This window comes from Pristis pectinata, chromosome 15 (genome assembly GCF_009764475.1).
Source record: "Pristis pectinata isolate sPriPec2 chromosome 15, sPriPec2.1.pri, whole genome shotgun sequence".
NCBI classification, from domain to species: Eukaryota; Metazoa; Chordata; class Chondrichthyes; order Rhinopristiformes; family Pristidae; genus Pristis; species Pristis pectinata.
In genome coordinates, this window is record NC_067419.1 from 44,734,082 (window position 1) to 44,756,919 (window position 22,838).

General features: G+C 43.7%; 3 protein-coding genes across 3 annotated transcripts in view; 1 reads left to right on the forward strand and 2 right to left on the reverse strand.

The window, feature by feature from the left end:
- The window catches only part of LOC127578158 (GLIPR1-like protein 1), a 34,296-nt gene extending 18,878 nt beyond the window's left edge, over positions 1 to 15,418 (forward strand). Inside the window, exon 8 of the mRNA XM_052029782.1 lies at positions 15,265 to 15,418. The gene's annotated coding sequence lies outside the window, so the exon portion shown is untranslated. The remainder of the gene's footprint in view (positions 1 to 15,264) is intronic.
- krr1 (KRR1 small subunit processome component homolog) lies at positions 52 to 20,276 on the reverse strand. Its single transcript, XM_052029781.1, has 10 exons — positions 20,049 to 20,276; positions 18,881 to 19,056; positions 16,966 to 17,100; positions 16,374 to 16,499; positions 13,442 to 13,525; positions 9,626 to 9,682; positions 7,095 to 7,265; positions 2,463 to 2,540; positions 2,228 to 2,321; positions 52 to 935 (listed from the first exon to the last, which is right to left on the reverse strand). The coding sequence occupies exons 1-10, from the start codon at positions 20,101 to 20,103 to the stop codon at positions 805 to 807; spliced, it is 1,107 nt and encodes a 368-aa protein (XP_051885741.1). The 5' UTR covers positions 20,104 to 20,276; the 3' UTR covers positions 52 to 804.
- A 1,770-nt stretch (positions 20,277 to 22,046) lies between these two features.
- The window catches only part of LOC127578154 (uncharacterized), a 32,620-nt gene continuing 31,828 nt past the window's right edge, over positions 22,047 to 22,838 (reverse strand). The window contains exon 18 of the mRNA XM_052029775.1: positions 22,047 to 22,303. Within this exon, the coding sequence (XP_051885735.1) occupies positions 22,182 to 22,303 (122 nt within the window). The 3' untranslated portion in view covers positions 22,047 to 22,181. The remainder of the gene's footprint in view (positions 22,304 to 22,838) is intronic.

Sequence of the window (22,838 nt, forward strand, 5' to 3'; positions counted from 1 at the left end):
TGCAAGCAATGACATTTCATTTCATGACATCACTTGCACTGCAGGCGAATAGTTAATTATAAACATTTAATGAAACAAAATCAGTTAATTTTAGACATTACACAAGGCGTCAGATACCATAGTAGAAATTTCAAAACATTTTCTCTGCATGGTACCATGTCCAATAGACTGAACAGTTCCATCTCCACACTAAACAGATTTCACTGTCTTTGAAGTTCATGGAAGGCTTCATTTCCAATACCTCGAAGAAAAACAATAATTTTACCTTCACGGGCAACAGCTAGACTGAGAACGCTCACACAGAAATGGACACAGCAGGATAGGTGCAGTCTGCATGAATTTCAGTCAAAGTCTTTGCATGTTTCTGAATGCAGTAGTCAGGTGAAACATACCCCCACAATCTGTGCCCACTAAGACTACTAACACAAGGTTTAGAATGGATTTTTTCCCCCTACCTGCATTTAAAAAAAATCATACCCAAGTCATCCTGATCAAGGAATCAACTGATGGTGACAATAAAAAGCACCTAGTGCTCAGCTGTCAAGATCTGATTGAACCAGTTAACCATTCTGAGATAGGAGATAGCTGGGGAATCACATGTACTGGTCCAACTGCATGAATCAGTCCCATCCTCAAACATCAATAGCTGAGCTCTTCTGTTTCCACTTCATGTTTGTTGGCTATTTTTAACCATCAGCAGTGGTGAGAAATATGATACAGCCTCAATGAGCATGACGCCAGTCATAGATGGTTCAACCATGCTTGTCAAAAGCATGTTAGGAGATGTGAAAAATTAAGCCAGTTTTATTTTTTCTTCTTCTCCTTTTGAGCCAACTTCTGTGCAACTTCCTCTGCTGCTGGAGCTCCTAGTTTCTTTTTCTTGGCTGCTTTCACTTTTTCTTTAAAAACTTGAACATCAATTTTGGTTTCTACAGCTAAAACAGAAAAAAAGTTTTCAGCAAAGATCACATATCTGCCCTGTACAAACATCACAATTTAAAATACCATAGATTGAAAGCAACAATATTGACAGTCCGACAGGTTTAGTTCATGCACAGATGTACTGATTTTTTTCTTAGGACAATTACAATCTAATGAACCTGTTCCACTGATTGTCTACCCTGTGACATAACCTCATGTCCCTTAATACATTTTAACGTATTAACCACTCAGATTTAATTTTGTTTTTGACCCAGCATCTTGTCCTGTGTCAAAATTTTTCCTAAGTCCTGAAAGGCTTAGCTCCAGTTTTTAGACTTATGCCATCAGCAGAAATATTTTCTTTCTTTTCTCAGTCCCTTAATACTTTCAATTGAATCACTCCTGAACAACAGTCCAGGGAGCGCAACACTAGCTTCTGTATTCTTTCCGTGTAATTTAGTAATTTTTCAAAACCCTGATAAATCTTTATATAGCGACATAAAACCAGCCCACGTACATTATTAAAACTACCAGCATCTGCCTAGTTTGAGGATGCTCATCTTGTCGTGGAGCACGGAAGTGCAAAGAAGGGCCAAGAAAGAGCACAAGGCTCTTATTAACCCACCAATGGACACAAAAACCTTATATACCAACTCTGCGACGTTGACCCCTTTCTGTTCTCAGGGTGAGAGCTAAACTAGCGATGCAGCATTTGTGGCTCAACTCTTAAGGCTTGGCTGGGAGAAATTTCTTACTGACTTCCAAAGGCAATTAAGTCAACTTAAATGAAGTGCCATTCATGTATTGACTAATCTGCTTCCCAAAGTTGTCAAAAAATAGAACAGGAAATGTTTAATTATAGCACACTGATGACTTTTCCCAATTTAAAGAAAAATACGAGACAAATCCTAGGACTACTGAGGCAAATACATGCAAAATATATATATTTTAAGAAAAATATCTGAATGCTTCAGAGAACTACAAGGACAATGGATGCAAATCCAAAGATTAGACTGAGTAGACAAAACTATTGCCTTGTAGGAGAGGCAAATGTGATTGCAAAGAAAATTGCAGAGAGTAGGACCACCTAACTGGTCCACACATCAAATAGGTGATTCAGTCAGTTTTATTAGGTTTATCCACACCCAAGTGTCATTCTCAGAATAAAAGATGTGCACTAGATCAGGAAACAAAACCATTAAAAAATATGATCCACTCAAACTGCACACAATGGAATCACCATTCTTAATACAGGTTTTAATGTAGCAGGATTTTACTTGTGTTTGTAAAAACAAACTGATTTTACCTTTCTTTGCTTTAACCATGGGTTTCTCTTTAGGAGGAATAAAAGCTTTATTTCTTTCTTCCATTCGTCTAGCTGTTGCCTCTGCTTCCTTTGCCTGGCGATACAAATAGAAAATGTAGGCAATTATAATCATTCATTTGATCATCAAACTGAGACAAATTAATAAATAGAGTTTATTCAGCTTTCACTGACCCCCCCCTCTCCCATTTACAACAATTAAAAATTAAACACTGACCTTTGTTTCACGTAATTTTTTTCTCCTCTTGTCTTTCTCCTTGAGAAAGTACTCGCCAGTTGCCAGTTCCTGATCAATCTGGATAATAACAATAGTAAACAGTTAAATACAATACAGATCAGCTATACTCAGTGAATGAGAACATATATCTTCCCTTAATACATCAATTCAAAACCCTTCAAAGTTAAAATAATCCTTCAAACATTTCCACAAAGCCATAATATCTTGCATTTGCATAGCATCTTTAACACAGGAAAACGTATCAGAGACAATGGCAAGAACATAGAACACTACAGCAAGGTACAGACCCTTTGGCCCACAATGTTGTGCCGACATTTTACCCTGCTCTAATATCTATCTAACCCTTCCCTCCCATTTTTCTGTCATTCATGTGGCTATCCAAGTGTCTCTTAAATGTCCCTAATGTATCTGCCCCCACAACCTCTGCCGGCAGTGCGTTCCACGCACCCACCACTCTCTGTGTAAAAAGACTTACCTCTGACATCCCCCTTCTATCTTCCTCCAGTCACCTTAAAATTATGCCCCCTTGTGTGAGCCATTTTCGCCCTGGGAAAAAGTCTCTGACTGTCCACTTGATCTATGCCTCTTATCATCTTGTACACCTCTATCAAGTCACCTCTCATCCTCCTTCTCTCCAAAGAGAAAAGCCGGAGCTCACTCAACCTATCCTCACGAGACATGCTCTCCAATCCAGGCAGCATCCTGGTAAATTTCTGCACCCTCTCTAAAGCTTCCACATCCTTCCTATAATAAGGCAACCAGAACTGAACACAATACAGTGTGGTCTAACCAGAGTCCTAACAGAGCTGCAACATTACCTCGCAAAATTGGGCACAAAGCCAGAAGAATTAATACGGTAAAAATTTTATTTAAAAAAATTAATTCAGGGAAAAGGCCAGCATTTATTTCCTTAGTAACTTGCCACATCACTTCAGAGGGGAATTAAAGTCAACGGCATTGTTGAAGATCTGGACCCACCCTTATGCCAGAGAGTGGTTGCCCCCCCTAACAATATCAGTGAACCAGATGCATTTTTAACAACAATCAGGTAATTTTATTGGCACCTCTATTGAGACTATCTTTTTACTCCAGGCTTACTGAACTCCCCAGCCGCTGTGGTAGGATTTGAACTCATTTGTCTCAACCATTAGATCAGGCCCTAGATTACTTGTTAAGAATGAAGTTACTATGTGACATTTATGGAAGATCTTAGAGCAAAGCAAGAGAGGTGGAGCAGTTCCACGTAGTGTAACTTAAACAGTGAAGGCACTGACGTCAGTAGGGCAGAAGCATAAAAGCTCGGATCCAAAAAGGTACAAGAGACTGGATACAGATGCGTATACAGAGGAGGGTACAGGGACAGACGGGCAGGTGACCATTAAGGTTTCCTGACGCAAGGATTAGAATTTAAAGTGCTCATGTTGAGTCATTAGATGAGCAACAGTACATTTTATGCAAACATACTTAAAACCACATTAAATCCAAGAATTCAAATGTCTGCATGTTTAAGTTTATCCACGTTTCCTTAAGCAGCAATTTATCCACATTAAGTATCTTTTATTCTCCCCCCACACTGTTCTTAAACCAAATAATTATAGTTATCTCACTAACTGTTTATTCATCCTTCGCAAAGCCATTCATTTCTGAATCACATAAAAATAAAACCAGGGTATCCTCCCAAGACACTGACAAAAAAGGGACCAACTTCAAGCAAAATTATGGAATGAGCTGCCAGAGGAAGTGGTTGAGGCACACATTTAAAAGACATTTGGACAGGTACATGGATAGAAAAGGTTTAGAGGGATATGGGTTAAACACGGGGAAATGGGATGAGCTCAGATGGGCATCTTGGTCGGCATGGATGAGTTGAGCCAAAGGACCTATTTCGGTGCTGTATGACTCTCTGACTTATAAAATTCATTCTCCATGAGCCAAGGATGAATTGGAGCAAGCACAGAACATAATCCTTAAAGCATTGGCAACAATCCTGGAATCACACTCCTCTCCCCTCAGACACATCCTCAAACATTGACAGCACATTCAATCGCCTCAGATTTGTCACACTGATAGTGGCCAAGATCACTCACCAAGGATTCCTCTTACTCATGCGCACAATTTGATTTTAAACATTCATACATTAGAATTTTTGGATCATATTTATAAAGTATTGCTTTAAGCAAATTTGCCAAATGGAATGCATCTTTTAAAACTTACTTTTGTGTTTACTTGATTTTCAATCTTTCTTCATAAAACCACACAACACTGCCCAGTTGCTACTTTCTAATCTTTTGGGATTACTCAAGAATCTCACTAATGCTCCAGCACCTTGGCATCTACGTTTATAGAACCCCCGAGATACAGGCTTCCAGGTCCAGAGGAATCTTTGACTTTTCTTGTAAAACTCTTTGGTTTTGCACTAACCTTGCACTAATTTTGTATCCTGTATATACTATTTTTTGCACTATTTGGGCTTGCACAATGTTTCTGTCTGTGTTTATTGTATGTCCTCTGTTCTATGTATGTCCTCTGTTGTGTGAGTCTGGGGGAAACGACATTTCGTTCCACCATGTGTTTTACAGCATATGGGTGAATGACAATAAAGTAACTTGAACTTAATTCTCAGATTTTCTCCAAATACTTTCTCTTAAGCAATATTACAGTCGACCCCAATGTTACGGGGGAAGGCTGGGGGGTGTTCCTAGAAAACGGTCGACATCCTGTTTTTCCATAATGCAAAGCCATATCATCTGTACACGTGTCAAGAAATGAGAATTTAAAATTTGTTTTTTCCTCCACATAAATTTTGAGAGAGCAAATTTTTATTCCATATCAGATTTTTTGGTCGTGATTTGTGAATTCTGTAAGGATGAATTTCTGTTACCCAAATACTTGTAACACCAGGATTGCCTGTAATTACTTTGTTCCTCGCTATCATTAGACCCTAGATTCTCTTCACTTCTACAACATTTATCGTGTCCTCTATGGTGAAGATAGGTCGAAGGGTATGTTTAATCAGCCGTTTGTTTGTTTTCCATCATGAATTCTATCATTCACTTCTTGGGACCCAGATTTATTTTTACTGATCGCTTTCCTTTTTACAATCTTTATATTTTCTTTTCTAATTTATTCTACCTTCCCCCCTCAATCTTTAGTTATTTGTTGCTGCTTCCTACAACTTGTCCACCTCAAGACCTGTGCCCTTGGCTACATTATTTGCCTCTTTTAAAAAAACTAACATTACTAATCTAATACTTAAATCTAACCTAACATGTTAAATCTAACATTTTTTAAATCTAACTCCTTAGCTAAAGACGGATTACTTGTAGAACTTTTACTCCTTGCTGGATGACACATACATTAAAAGTTCTGACTTTCTGAAAAGCAATGATTGCCATTGCTTATTGCCCCTGAGAAATAAATATAATTCCCTCGATCTTTCAGAATTCAACTCTCAAACTGACATATTTGGTTCTCTTCAATTTCAAGTCTCTAACTTCCATTTTGTGGGATTTTTACTGATACAAGAGTTCACAATCTGAAGCTCATCATTTTATCCTAAGTTCACATGCTAAACAAATTCTCTTAGCCTGCTTCAATGTATATCCGTACCTCCTTGACCTAGCGTCCCTCAGATGCTGAAAGACCTATTTCTGTTTGTTCAAAGGCATGTACTGGGACGTATTTGAACCAAAAATACCAGTCAAGCTGGGGCCATTTCTCTCCTCAACCAGTAGAGAGCTGGGCAATTCTGATCACCTGTAGCACCATATTCATTAATGTGCAATGGTTTATTCTATGATGGCTACTACTGGGATACGAGTTAGAAACATAGAAAACCTACAGCACAATTCAGGCCTTTCAGCCCGCAAAGTTGTGCCGAACATGTCCCTACCTTAGAAATTACTAGGCTTACCCATAGCCCTCTGTTTTTCTAAGCGCCATGTACCTATCCAAAAGTCTCTTAAAAGACCCTATCGTATCCGCTTCCACCACCGTTGCCGGCAGCCCATTCCACTCACTCACCACTCTCTGAGTGAAAAAACTTACCCCTGACATCTCCTCTATACCTACTCCCCAGCACCTTAAACCTGTGTCCTCTTGTGGCCACCATTTCAGCCCTGGGGAAAAGCCTCTGACTATCCACACGATCAATGCCTCTCATCATCTTCTACACCTCTATCAGGTCACCCCTCATCCTCCGTCACTCCAAGGAGAAAAAGGCCCAGTTCACTCAACCTTTCATAAGGCATGCTCCCCAATCCAGGCAACATCCTTGTAAATCTCTTCTACACCCTTTCTATGACTTCTACTCCAAGTGGGGTCCGACCAGGGTCCTATATAACTGCAACATTACTTCTCGGCTCCTAAATTCAATTCCACGATTGATGAAGGATGATACATCGTATATGCCTTCTTAACCACTGAGTCAACCTGTGCAGCTGCTTTGAGTGTCCTATGGACTCAGACCCCAAGATCCTTCTTGCAAGCACAGAGTTGACTGTACTTGCAAGGTATCTGTGTTCATAGATCTCATTCCAGCAGCCACCCTATTGTGACCGCGTCAGTATTTGAGGTTACAAAATAGACGAATTAGTGGCAAAGAATACCCACCTTGCTTTCTGTCTGTGGTGGAGGGAAAGGTGTGTACTCCTTCTTGGTCCTCTTCTTTTTGGGCACTTTGCGTTTGCTTATGTTCTTGGGTTTGAAAGTAGGCAGAAAGCGCTCCCAGTTCTGTATCCTTAGCTCCTTGTCTCTTGCTAATTCCCGTTTAATCATCAACGTCTTTGAAAAGATCAGAGTTTTACCCCGCTTAAGTATCATGCATATGAAACATGCAAAAACAAATCCTTAAACACTTAAAGACACTTAGCATTAGAAGGAAATAAGTCACTGAATGAAACAAGCCTTCTACAGTGCCAGTTTAAGTTCTGTTACCTCCACACAAGTTGAAACTGGAGTATCGAATATACTGTCCCCATCTTTTGTGCACTGCTAACTCTTTGAGTCACAGCAGATAAAATTTCATTGGCAACACCAAATTAAAGGGAACAGCAAATCACATGGGAGTTTATAGACAGCATGGAGCACAACACAAGTTACTTCGAGGAATGAAAAATTACAAAAGCACCAAGCAAAAATTGGAGTGAATTGACAGAGATCAAAGGTTACACAAAATTAATTCTTAGTGAAATGTCTGAACACACTGAACGAGTTTCTGGGCCTCAACACAGAATTCAAAGCAAATAGGCACAAGGAATTTAAAATCGAAGCATTGCTTAACTGGGATTCAGTGTGAGCTTCTAATCATAAGTGTGATTAACAAATGAGGTTTGGATGATTCACGGTGGTAAGTGTGAAGCTGATCAGGAATAGTCCAGGTGTGGATCAGGGTCTTTACAGCAGGGCAGTTGCGGGGCAAAGGAGTTTGGACAATGTCCTGAAGGTACAACCAGGCAATCTCACTGATGGTACACTTTTGTGGTCTGTAAAGCTGCAGGAGTTGCCTGGGAAAGCTTATGATAGAGACTGAAGTCATTTATTTCTTCAGAGAGGTTGGATGAAGGTTTATTGTAGCTTGTCTTTTTAATGGATACTGTTACAAAATGGTTTTTTAACCTCTTCAGGAGACTCTGCGGGCAAGTATAATAAATGGGCAGTGCAGTTGCTTCCCAGTGATCGTAGCACTGGAGTGGAATGCCGCAGCTGGCAAAGCCGCTGCCTCACAGCGCCAGAGACCCGGGTCCAATCCTAACCCTGGGTGTTCTCTGTGTGGAGTTTGCACGATCTCCCTGTGACCGCGTGGGTTTCCTCCGGGTGATCCGGTTTCCTCCCACATCCAAAGACGTGCAGATTGGTAGGTTGGTTGGCCACTTTAAATTGTCACTAGCGTGTAGGTGAGGGGTAGAATCTGGGGGGAGTTGATGGGACTGTGGGGAGAATTAATGTAGGAATAGTGCAGACTCAGTGGACTGAATGCCGTGTTTCCGTGCTGTATCTCTATGACTCTAATATCCAGGCTGTTAATCTGAAGTGAGGTAACACTGAGAACATGTAGCACCTCCAATAGAAACTGTAGTACATCCAGTTTATCCATTTCAGACTGCCAGGATTTGCAATTAGAACACAGAACAGTACAGCACAATACAGGCCCTTCGGCCCACAATGTTGTGCCGACCTTTAAACCTCACCTACACTATCTAACCCCTTCCTCCCACATATCCCTCTATTTTAAATTCCTCCATATGCTTATCTAATAATTCCTCGAATTTGACCAATGTACCTGCCTTCACCACCGCCCCAGGCAGCGCCTTCCACACCCCAACCACTCTCTGGGTAAAAAACCTTCCTCTGATATCTCCCTTGAACTTCCCTCCTATTACTTTAAAGCCATACCCTCTTGTATTGAGCATTGGTGCCCTGGGAAAGAGGCGCTGGCTGTCCACTCTATCTATTCCTCTTAATATTTTGTGCACCTCTATCATGTCTCCTCTCATCCTCCTTCTCTCCAAAGAGTAAAGCCCTAGCTCCCTTAGTCTCTCCTCATAATGCATACTCTCTAAACCAGGCAGCATCCTGGTAAATCTCCTCTGCACCCTTTCCAATGCTTCCACATCCTTATTGTACACAAATAACAGGGTACGCATCATTCTGAGCCTCCACTGTTAATATTCTACCTCAGCTCCAGCTTTCCATGCCATCCCCATCTCTCTGATTCTCTTAGTATTTAAATATCTAATCAATCACAGTTTTGATTCTGGAGACACAAGAGACTGCAGATGTTGGAATCTGGAGCAACAAACAACCTGCTGGAGGAACTCAGCGAGTCGGGCAGTGTCTATGGAGGAGAAAATGGACGGTCGCAGTCCAGATGAAGGATCACGACCCAAAACGTCAATTGTCCATTTTCTCTCCCCACAGATGCTGCCTGACCTGCTGAGTTCCTCCAGCAGTTTGTTTGTTGCTACAGTTTTGACTCTCATTGACTGAGTATAGAGCACTGCTTAGGGAAGAAAATTACAGAGACTGACAACAACTGCAAATGAAAACATTTCTCACTTCCGTCCTAGATGGTAATTCCTTCAATCTGTTAAAGTGACACATTCTCCCAATTTTACCTTTTTTCTTATTTCAACAAATCATACCTTGATATTATAGATCGGATGAATATTCTTCATGGTATCAATGACTACTTTTCTGGCCTGGAAAAATTAAAGTAACAATATTACTACAAGTATAACTGTTATGTGGATTATTGTCCTCACAAATGCGGGTAGCACTGGCAGGGTCAAGCTTATTGTCTGTAGCTGCCTTGAGAAAGTAGCAGGCCTTAAGCTCCCTGAACTGCCCTCGCAAATGGTTCTTGTTTAGAACCGACTCCGGCCTGGCTATTTCAGAGATCAACTGTGTAGTATGGACCCCAGCAACACGTAGGCCAAACTGTGAAAGGTCATTTCCCTCGAGAGAGGTAGAAAGCAGGAAGGATTTTGATATGACATTCGCTGGTGCAATTTAAAGCAGTCTTACTAAACTGAGTCTCACATGGTGTACTGCGACAAAATTCTTTATTGAAAATTGATCAACTCCTATGAATCATGTAAAATTTATGACACAGAGGCAGCCGTTCAGATCACTGAGCCTATGCTGGTTGCAAATAAAACTCTCTCCAGCCTAATCTCTCCTGCCATCACAAGCCCTGCAGATCCCAGATCCGCAAGTGCACGTCGAAGTATTGTTTAAATGTTTTGAGCTTGCTGGTCCACCGCACTTTAGACAATGTGTTCCAGACCCACACCATCCTCCGGGTGAGATTCTTTTCCTCATTTTCTTTCAAATTCTTCTATCAATTCTTTCAATCAATGGTTCCCTGGTTTTTCACTCCTCTGTTAGAAGTACTGCCTTCCTATATACCCTATCCAGCTCCTCATAATTTCATACATCTCAATCTCTCCTTAGCCTATTCCACTCCAAAGAGAACAAACCAAGCTTACCCTACCCCTCTCAGAACTACAATTTTCCAGTCGTTGTAATCTTCTCTGCATCTTCTCCAGCACAACCCTTCCTGCAATGTGGTGACCAGAACTGTATACAATACTCCAGCTATCACCTGACTAGTGTTGTATACAGTTCCAGCTTAACCTCCCTCCTTTTATATTCTGTGCCTCTGCTAAAAAAGGAAAGCATCTCATATGCCTTTTTAACCACCTCATTGACCTGTTTTGCTTTAGAAACCTGTTGTTGTAAATACCATCTGTCTGTTCCTCCACACCAATTGACATCCAGCCATTTACTGTGTGTTCCTTCTTACATCTCCCCAAGTACAGTATCTCTGAATTAAATTCCATTTGCTATTTTTTCTGCCCAACTATCTATATCTTTCTACAGTATAAAACTTTTCTCCTCACTATCAACCACACAGCCAATTTGTTAATCATTTGTAAACTTTTATTTTTTTCCCATTCAACATAGAAACAGGCCCTTCAGCCCAACTCATCCATGCCGACTGTGTTGCCCAGCGATCTAGTCCCATCTGCCCGCGTTTGGCCCATAGCCCTCTAAACCTCTCCTAACCATGGACTTATCTAGATGGCTTTTAAACGTTGCTAATGTGCCCGCCTCAACCACTATTTCTGGCAGCTCATTCCAAATACTCACCACCCTTTGTGTGAAGAAGCCGCCCCTGATGTCCCTTTTAAATCTGTCGCCTCTGATCTTAAACCTATGCCCTCTTGTTTCTAGCACCCCCACCTGGGAAATAGAGACGATGTGCTTTCACCCTGTCTATGCCCCTCATGATCTTATATACCTCATCGGGTCACCCCTCAATCTCCTACATTCCAGGGAATAAAGTCCTAGTCTACACAACCTCTCCTTGTAACTCAGGCCCCCACATCCAGGCAGCATCCTGGTAAATCTTTTGTGCGCTCTTTCTAGTTTAATAACATCTTTCCTATAACAGGGTGACCAAACCTGAACACATTTCTACAAGTGCGGCTTCACCAACATCTTATATAACTGCAACATAACTTCCCAACTCCTGTACCCAGTGCACTGACTGATGAAGGCCAGCGTGCCAAACACCTCCTTCACCACCCTGCCTACCTGTGACCCAGTTTCAGCGAACTATGCACTTGCACTCCTAGGTCCCTCTGTTCCATAACACTCCCCAGGGCCCTACCATTCACTACAAGTCCTACCCTAGCTTGATCTCCCAAATTACAATACCCCACATTTATCCGGATTGAAGGCCATTTGCCAATCCTCAGCCCACAAACATATGCCCCTACATTTGGATCCAAACCATTAGTATATTTATATATATAAAAAAGGGGACTGAATGCTGAGCCCTGTGGAACCCAACTGTTTAAAAAAAACTTCCAGTCACAAGGAGCATTACCCTTCGCTTCCTGCCACAGACCCAGTTTGAGATCCCCTTGGATTCCACGTAGTTTAACTTTTTTCACCAGCCTGCCACACAGGACCTCGTCGAAAGCCTTGCTAGTCAGGGAAGCACAAATCACATGGATTGTTCAAGAGCCTACCACTCTGCTAAACAGACTGTGCACACTGACAGCCTTTCCTTCACCAAGGCAACAGGGACTGGGCTCATGTCCTGGCCTGCAGGAGTGACCATGAACCACTTTATTTACTCTTTAAAAACCATGGTACAGCTTTTCCCCCCAACTGTGAATGTGTGTGATTAAAATGTTAAACAGTAATTTTATAAGTGAATATAAGTACCAGAGTTGGAACTGAATTACTAGAGCAGTAGAGAAGGGGAGAGACATGGTCTTTGATCATTTTTGCCACCACTGCTTCATACATTAGTTAAATCATTCACCAGCTGTGACATACAGATGCAGCACACTGGACATCATTACAGGAGCCACAAACCCACCACAAAAGGCACAGTTAAAGACTGACATGAATTGCACAAAGGCAAAAGTAAAACTATCCCCAGAGTTAACCTGTGCATCAAAAGGAAACCAGGGAAATTAGTGGGTTTATGAAATGTTATTAGCTCTAAAGTTTTAATTAGCTCTGTGCTGAATGAAATCAATAATATCTGTAATTTGTAAAACTGTCTCCCTTATTCACAAGCACTGGAATGAACTGCAGTTAAAAAAACAAAAGTTACAAACATAGGATAGCAGGTTTGTACATCTCCAAAAAGTTATCTGCTCTGATTACTTTTAATCATTCATGGGAGGTGGCCATAGCTGGCAAGATCAACATTACCCATCTCTCAATGCCCTTGAACTGCAGACCCATTTCTGAGGATATCACATTGCTTATGGAGTTATAGGATACACAAGAATGCTAGTTTCCTTCCCACAGAACATTAGCAAACCGAATGAAGTTTTCATTGTCAAAGCTTTTTTGTGTAAATAAAAACAGATTTCATTAACTGAGTTTCAGTTCTCCATCTAGAGTCATAGGATCGTACAGCATCTCCATCCCGTCCAAGGTGCCTTCCAGAGCTGGTCCCATTTGTCTGTGTTTGGCCCATATCCCTCCAAAACTTTCCTATCCACGCACCTGTCCAAATGTCTTTTAACTGCTGTAATTGTACCCGCCTCTACCACTTCCTCTGGCAGATCATTCCACATACCCACCATCTTCTGTGTGAAAAACTTGCCCCTCGGTTCCCCTTTAAATCTTTCACCTTAAACCTATGCCCTCTAGTTTTATACTTCCCTATCCTGTGGAAAAAAAAGTGACCATCCACCTTATCCACGCACCTCATAATTTTATAAACCTCTATAAGGTCACCCCTCAGCTTCCTTCCCTTCAGAGAAAAACAGTCCCAGCCTATCCTCCTAATAGACCTTGGCAGAATTTGAACTTGTAGCTTTGGATCATTCATCCAGGCCTCTGGATTACCAGTCAAGCTTTAGCCCAAACACAGAGCGAGTCTACAATTCAAACGATGAACACCACAGCATTTTTGATTTATTCACCTCTTTAAGCCCAGAGTATGGCCCCAGTGCAGACACGGTATTCCCTTGCACCAAAATGTAGCAGTTTGTCAACAACTCCAAGGCCTGTAAATAGAAGATAAAACACACAGAACCCCATCAGAAATGTACAGTTGGCATAGACATGCACTCCTGACCTACAGTAGGTCAGGCAACATGTTAACAAGTTAAAATATCTTATTCTGATGTCGACGTGCAGTTGTGGGACCTACAAAAGATCTATGAGGATGTTGCCAGGATGAGAGGGCCTGAGTTATAGGGAGAGGTTGGGTCTTTATTCCTTGGAACGTATGAGGTGTTTACAATCAGGAAAGGCAGAGATAAGGTAGACGGTAACAGTCTTTTCCCCAGGGTAGGGGAGTCCAAAACTAGGGGGCATAGGTTTAGGGTGAGAGGGGTAAGATTTAAAAGGGACCTCAGGGGCAACTTTTTCCACACAGAGGGTGATGAGTGTATGGAACGAGCTGCCAGAGGGTGGGTGAGGCAGGTACAATAGTGTCATTTAAGAAGCACTTGGAGAGGTACATGGAGGGACGGGGCTTAGAGGGATATGGGCCGAACGCAGAATATTGGGACTAGCTGGGTGGGCAATCTGGTCGGCATGGACTGGTTGGGCCGAAGGGCCTGCATCCGTGTTGTATTGCTCTATGACTCGGCCAGCTCACTCTGTGGTGATGCTGCTGAGCCACCCCTGATGATGGACACTGGAGTCCCCACCCACAGTACATTCTGTGCCATTGCTAAACCCAGTGCTTCTTCAGTGTTGTTCAACATGGAGAAGCACTGATTCAAGTAGGTGATGATCAGGAGGCGGTTTCTTTGCCCATGTTTCTCCTGATGCCACAAGATTTCATGAGGTCAATGTTGAAGATTCAAGGGCTACTCCCTCTATGCCGCGACCTCTGGTTCCGTCTACCAGTGGGACAAGAGGTACCCAGGGATTGTGACGGAGGAATCTGGCACCTTAGCCGCTGTTATGATTCTGTGAGGACCTCTGTGGCAGGCAATTGCTTGACTAGTCTGAGGAATAGGTCTCCCAACTTAAGACACCAGTTCCCAGATGTTTGAGAGGATTTTGCATGGTTGACAGTGGTGGGCACAGCTTTGCTGTGTCTGAATTTGCAACGTGGGTCAATGCTGGGCAGTCTGTCCAGTTTTATTCTCTCTTTGTTTGAACGTAGCGGTAATGGTCCAACTAAGTGGCTAACAAGGGCATTTAAGAATCAGGAATCACACACGGAATAAACTTCCCTCCGAAGGACCCTCGATAGCTTGGCAGAAGGCTTTGCTGCATGGTTGAATGTCCTGAACCAAGTATCCACTGACCTCGGTCTCAACAAATGAATATCTACAGGTCTCAGAGTAAAGATTTCCAAAGATTCACAACTCTAAATTTTGATGCATTACCTAGAGGTTTCTCAAACTAGGGGAATGGATTCGAGACACCAAGCCCTCTGGCCATCTGGCACTCCAAACAAACACGTAAATTAATGACTTTCCCCCAGATACTCGAGCAAGTCCAGTTCCAGAATGGTCCACAAGAATATTTCTACTGAATCCATTGATATATATCACCAATAGTCTACATTGGGGAATGGCGGTGGAGAGGGTCAGCAACTTTAAATTCCTGGGCATTAACATGTCGGATAACCTGTCCTGGGCCCAGCACATAGATGCAACCTCAAGGAAGGCGCGCCAGTGTCTTTACTTTCTTTGGAGGTTAAGGAGGTTCAGCTCATCACTGAACACTCTAACAAACTTCTACAGATGTACTGTTGAAATTATCTTGACTGGTTGCATCACAGGCTGGTACATCACGGGCGCATCCCTCCCCACCATCGGTAGTATCTACAGGAGGCGCTGCCTCAAGAAGGCAACATCCATCATCAAAGATCCCCACCATCCGGGCCATGCCATCTTCTCGCAGCTACCATCAGGCAGGAGGTACAGGAGCCTGAAGTCCCACACCACCGGGTTCAAGAACACATACTTCCTTTCAGCCATTCGGTTCTTGAACCAACCGGCACTACCCTAATCACTGCAGTTTATCAAGAATATGATCACTTTGCACTAAAATGGACTTTGTATTTTTTTTTGTTCTAATTGTGTTCTTTCTTGTATACGTTATGCTTAACATCTTTTTCTTGTGAATGCTGCTTATCTGATGCTATGTGCCTGTGATGCTGCTGCAAGTAAGTTTTTCATTGCACCTGTGCACACATGTACTTGTACATGACAATAAACTCAAATCTGACTTTAATACTCAAATACAGAATATTTCCTTTCTTTCCTAGTTCTGACAAATTAGTTTAAAGATCCCACCCTCTCTGCAACGTAAACCTCATTTCATCTCTTTCGTAGCTCTGATAAATGGTCTGCGAACTGAATCTTTAATTCCGTTCCCCTTTCCAAAGATGTTACCTGACCTGAGTGTTTCCAGCATTTTCTCTTTTTTTGCTTAAAAATAACTCAGCAAATTAATTATAGTGTCATGATTTGCTTCCTCCCCCCCTCAATCAATAACATTGCAAGCATGCATTCCCTTACACTCATCTGCAACAGGCAAGAGGACTTCAAAATCCAAAAATTAACATTGTTTAAGCTGATTATCCCTCATGTGTTTGCAAGTGAGTTTTCTTTTAAATTATCTCACTGCGATCAAGTAATTTACAAAGTCTGCTACAAATTCATTCAGCTGGTTTAAGGTTGGGAGATTAGAGTCTCAAACACACATACAACTTCCTAGAAGAGCTGGTTCAAGTCGAGTTTATTGTCAGATGCACAAGTGCACGTATGCACAGCTGCAATGAAAAACTTACTTGCAGCAGCATCGCAAGCAGTAATCAAAGGAAGATCGACATCTCAATAAAGGTGATTGGATTCTTTAAGAACACAATAACTAGCACAATGTTACCTTAATTGTTGATCCCTTTGGTCCAATAAGCCTTGTTCTCCTTTTCACTAATCGCTCGCGGTTCCTGACAAGTGAGCCTATCTTAATGATGTCACACGCCACGTCATCCTGAAAAATACGAACTGCCTAGAACGAGAAACAACAGGGATTACAATTTAAGAAGGCCTGAACAACCTGCCACAAATTTTAATGCTATCAGTGAATTTTCAGCTAAGCCACACTGGGCTCATTTTACAAGTTCACAAATCTGCCCTGACCACTTCAGACACAAATCGCCAACCACAACAGTTATGGAGACTTGTGGGGCAGGGCAAGAGGAGACCATTCTTCCAAAACTTATGCAGATACGGGCGTGCCATACGCCTTCTTTACCACCCTATTAACTTGTGCAGCCACTTTCAGGGAGCTATTGACTTGGACCCAAGATCCCTTTGTACATTAACTCTGTTAAGGCTCCTGCTATTACCAGTGTACTGTCCTTTTACATTTGATCTCCCAAAGTGCAGCACCTCACACTTGGCTGAATTAAACTCTATTTAAAAAAAACACCTGTCACATCTTTGTTGATTTCTTTAGATATTTTGCTACTCACTTGCTCAAACGGAACGCTTCTTGCCAAAAGTTTTATCAAGTCTCTGGCCTTGATGATAGCATATGGATCAAATGTCTTCCTTGTGGTGGAGACTGTCATGCTGCCTTCGATCAAATCTAATGATGCTTTAATGTGCTAAATGAAAGAGAGATTATAAGCATTACTAATTCCAGAAAATACAAAACATATTGCAGAGAAGACAAAAAATATTTAAAAAATCTCAATCAGAAATGAAAATCTGAAATAAAACACCAGAAATCACCAACAGGTCAGGCAGCATCTGTGGGAACAGAAACCAAGTCAAAGCTTCAGATCACAGAATCTGTTTACTTTTTCTAGATCCAACAAGCTAGCTTTATGTGTCCCTGGCCAAGTGCTCAGATCTTGTGCTGATCAGCTGGCAGGAGTATTTGCAGACCGATTTAACCTCTCCCTGCTTCAATATCAGGTTCCCTCCTGTTTTAAGAAGACCACTATCATCCCAGTGCCGAAGAAAAGCAAGGTAACGTGCCTCAATGACTACCGACCAGTGGCTCTGACATCCACCATCATGAAGTGCTTTGAGAGGCTGATCATGGCACGCATCAACTCCAGCCTCCCAGATAACCTCGAACCACTGCAATTCGCCTATCTCCGAAACAGGTCTACAGCAGATGCCATCTCCCTGGCCCTACACTCAGCTCTGGAGCATCTGGACAATAAAGAACACAGAACACTACAGCGCAGTACAGGCCCTTCAGCCCACAATGTTGTGCTGACATTTTGTCCTGCTCTACGATCTATCTAACCCTTCCCTCCCACATAGCCCCCTATATTTTTTTCTATTAGTGCCAATATAAAAAACGAGTGCAATTATGGAACTCAAAGCCAATTTCATTATAACCTATACAATGCATTTTGAAAATTCATTTTAAAACAACCTCATCCCTAAATGCCCCAGGAAGGTGGAGATAAGCCATCTGCTTGAACCACTGTAATCCATGTTTCAACTGTACAGCTGGGCAAGAGTCCCAGAATTTTGAAGAAGGAACGTGTCTACAAGTCAGGATGGTGCAATCAACTTTGAAGTCCCAGTGTTCTCACACTTGGGTTAATTTGAATGGTGGAGCTCATGGTTTTATGTTAGTTTGTCATCTTGTAAAGACTGTAACTTCTGAGGTAAATGCTTTCATTGAGCATGGAAACAGAGTCCCCCAATCACCATTCCATGGCTGACATTATCCCTGGTTATTATAAAATCACTGCTCAGAGGTTACGTTCCTATTTCCTACATCTGTCATCAGCAGAATTGTCTCAGTTCTCCCTTTAAACCTCACCTTCCTTTCAGCGATTGTCGGCTCTTGGACTGTACTCATTGGTGTACAGAAGAATGAGAGGGGACCTCATAGAAACATTTCGAATGTTGATAGGACTGGACAGAGTAGATGTGGCTAAATTGTTTCCCTTGGCGGGTGAGTCCAGGACTAGAGGGCACAGTCTTAGAATTAGAGGGTGCCCACTTAGAACAGAAATGAGAAGAAATTTCTTTAGCCAGAGGGTCATGGATTTATGGAATTTGTTGCCAAATACAGCTGTGGAAGCCCGATCATTGTGGGTGTTTAAGGAGGAGATTGATGGGTATCTAATTAGTCAAGGGATATGGGGAAAATGCCGGGAATTGGGGCTAGATGGGAATAGTTTAGCTCATGGTGACGTGGTGGAAAGACTCGATGGGCCGAATGGCCTTCTTCTGCTCCTTTGTCTCATGATCTTGTTAAGAAATCCCATAAATTCCACGACTCAATACCCCTTATGTGGTCACTGTTGATATATATGTGATAATCGCTGTTGAGTGCCTTGGAATATTTTAATATTTAAGTTGCCATAAAATTACAAACGGTTGTAGCATTGGCAATATTATTTTAGGATGGCTCACGTGATCACTCAGTGCATTCTGCACCAAAGGCCAGCATTCCTTCAGATAGGCCTCTCTGTATTTAGGGAACAGGGTCGCAAAGCTGCTCTCCTCCAGGAGCCCATGGACATTGTCTTCTTTGGTAAATGGTGCCTCCTTCCACCCTTCTGGTACCGTCAACAGCTCCGATTCTTCAGCTGCAGAAAGATCCCAAAAATCAGCGACTTCACATTAACAAGGTAAACTTTCACTTTCCTGCAAACTGTATCGTCACAAAAATCATTAGCACTTGTCTGAATTTTAACTGATAACTCCTGTAACATGGTGACAGGTCTTGAAACATTACAGTGGGGGGGAGGGGACAGGGGGGTGCAAGTGACGAGGGGGAGGGAATGTGGGGGAGGGGCAGGGGAGGAGGGAAAGGGGAGGGGAGGGGATGGGAGGGAGAGACAGGAGACGGAGGGGGCAGGGGAGAGAGGGGGCAGGGGTCAGAGGAGGAGGGAGAGAGGGGACGGGGAGAGAGAGACGGGTCGGGGGAGGGGGGAGAGGGGGGACGGGAGACAGGGGAGAGAGGGGACGGATGGGGGAGGAGAGAGGGGACGGGGAAGGGGGAGAGAGGGGATGGGGAAGGGGGAGTGGGGACGGGGGAGGAGGGGGGAGTGGGGACGGGGGAGGAGGGGGGAGTGGGGACGGGGAGGAGGGGGGAGTGGGGACGGGGGGGAGAGAGGGGATGGGAGAGAGGGGACGGGGAGGGGGGTGGAGAGGGGACGGGGAGGGGGGTGGAGAGGGGACGGGGAGGGGGGTGGAGAGGGGACGGGGAGGGGGGGGGAGAGGGGACGGGGGAGGGGGAGAGAGGGGGAGAGAGGGGACGGGGGGAGAGAGGGGAGGGGGGAGAGAGGGGAGGGGGGGAGAGAGGGGAGGGGGGGAGAGAGGGGAGGGGGGGAGAGAGGGGAGGGGGGAGAGAGAGGAGTCGGGGGAGGGGTCGGGTCGGAGAGAAGGGAGAGAGGGGACGGGGGAGAGGGGACGGGGGGGAGGGGGAGAGAGGGGAGGGGGAGAGAGGGGACGGGGGGAGAGGGGACGGGGAGGGGGGGAGAGGGGACGGGGGGGAGGGGGAGAGAGGGGTCAGTGGTAGGGGGTCGGGGGGTGACGGGGGGGGGTCGGGGGGCCCGGCCCGGCGCCGCTCCTTCACCTCCGCTTCTCCCACGTTTCTTCCCGCCCGAAGCCGCCTCTCCCCCCGGCTCCATGCCGGCGCAGCGCCCAACACCGTCCGTGCGCCCACTTCCGCCGGTACAGCACGGAAAGTCCCCCCCGGATCACTCCCCGAACATGAGTTCCGGTGCACCGGTGGTTCCTACCCCCTGTGGTGATGCCCGGAGCCCACTGCAGCAGGGAGGGGGTGTTGGAATCCCTGCTCTGTGCACACAGTATCCATTGGTTTAATAAATAGTTGCCATTGGAAATAGAAACAAGCAAAGGCCATTTGACCCCTCAACCCTGTTCTGCCATTCATGACTGATCCAGGTTGTGGGATAGTTGGGTCTCTCAGACTTTTCTTCCCAACAGTTAGACCTTTAAACTCATTCTGCCCCTGGTGACAGCGGATACAATTAGCACAAAACCCAACCAGCCAATATTTCCCAATTTCCATCAACTGCCGGTGACCAATTGCCATTTTCCCCCACTAGTGGGATCACACTGTGCACTGCTGCCTGTGTTGTTACAACTGAGCATCAAAAGGAGTCGAACGAATGTGATGTGATGCAGCAAGTCAATCTGCATGAACGTCTATATTTTGTCAGGTTTTAAATAAATAGGATTGCTGAAAGAGGACCACAGGGAACTCTGCCTTCCCCTCCCCTCAAATAATCCCTTCTGTTCAAAATATTATGTTCTTCCAGCTCAATAAAACTGGCCATTGTCCCTTTAAACCCACTTCCTCAATGGTATTGAAATCTTTATCTAACCCTAGTGAACCTATTTCAGATTCCATTATCTCCAGCCCTTTGATCTCCCAGCCTGTCTTGCTATTTCCATATTTCCCTCCTGCATGTGTCCTCCACCTTCCCCTCACCTTTTTATACTGGCCATCTCCCCTCTATCTTTCAGTCTAGATGAAGGGCCTCAACTCAAAGTCCATTTCCCTTTACAGATACTGCCTGACCCACTGAGTTCCTCCAGCAGTTTTTTTTTTGCTCCAGATTCCAGCATTTGCAGGCTCTTGTGTCTCCATGTTCCCTGGTTCTTGACCACCCTATACCAGTAGGAAGTTTCTCTCCATTCTATTCTTGATTTTTAAAGACCTCTTTCTGATTTTCCCCCACAAATGTCACTGTTCCACAACCGTCAATGTCAACAAAACTAAAGAGCTGGTCATTGACTTCAGGAGAGGGGGCAGTGTACATGCACCTGTCTACATCAATGGTGCTGAGGTCGGGAGGGTTGACAGCTTCAAGTTCCTGGGAGTGAACATCACCAACAACCTGTCCTGGCCAAACCACATGGATGCCATGGCCAAGAAAGCTCACCAGCACCTCTACTTCCTCAGGAAGCTAAAGAAATTTGGTTTGTCCCCTTTGACTCTCACCAACTTTTACCGATGCACCATAGAAAGCATCCTATCAGGATGTATCATGGCTTGGTATGGCAACTGCTCTGCCCAAGATCACAAGCTGCAGAGAGTTGTGGACACAGCTCAGCACATCACAGACACCAGCCTCCCTCCTTGGACTCTGTCTTTACCTCTCGTTGTCTTGGTGAAGCAGCCAGCATAATCAAAGACCCCACCCACCTAGGTCATTCTCTCTTCTCTCCTATCGGGTAGAAGATACAGGAGCCTGAGGGCACGTACCACCAGACTTAAGGACAGCTTCTATTCCACAGTGGTAAGACTATTCAACAGTTCCCTTATACAATATGGACAATGACCTCATGATCTACCTTGTTGTGACCTTGCACCTTATTGCACTGCACTTTCTCTGTAGCTGTGACACTTTACTCTGTACTGTTATTGTTTTTAACCTATACTACCTCAATGCACTCTGTACTGACTCAATGTAACTGCACTGTGTAATGAATTGACCTGTACAATCAGTTTGCAAGACAAGTTTTTCCACTGTACCTCAGTACAAGTGACAATAATAAACCAATAATAATAAAAACAATTCAGTAAAAGCAGATCAGAAAATTCACGAGACAGGACAATTAATTTGCTTTTATTTTAAACACCCATTGCAGATGCTCAGAACTCGTCTCAGTACCAGGTAGATAGTGAACGAAACATTTCTCAGTAAGCAGAAGATACCCTCAAACTTCAAATCAAGAACTAAGCTGTTCCAAACCGCACACGGCTGTTTATAACCTTCATTGCAACAACTGCAACCACCATCAGCAGAGATGTTCCTGTTACACTGCCAATTATCCAGAGGAGGGGTTTCATCTGATGCCCTAGAGTATAATAGCAAACATTGGCTTAAATATTTCATTCACAGGGAGATTCAAAGAGCCCACAACCATGGTATCGATCATTGAACTTCTGTAGATGTTCTTCCCATCATGAAAAACACTACGATGCTGGAGGAACTCAGGAGGCCAGGCAGTATCTGTGGAGAAAAGCAGCTTTTCTCCACGGATGCTGCCTGGCCTGCTGAGTTCCTCCAGCATTGTGTTTATTATCTAGATTCCAGCATCTGCAGTCCTTTGTTTCTCTTCTTCCCATCTTGTGTTGGATATTTCACTTCTATTAACTTCCCATCATAAAGTTCTCTTCCCCTCCCACTGACACTCCATATCCAACTTGTTCTTTTAAAACCCTTCAAGTGAAAAATTAATGCTCAAATCTTGTTTCAACTAAATCACTATCCCCTACACCAGTCTAGACACTCCCATCGTACAGGAACCTCATCCTGCAGCGGGTAGTGCAGCTGTCGCTCGGCTCTAGCAAAACTGTCGCCATTCAACATTCTGTGGAGCAAACAAACTG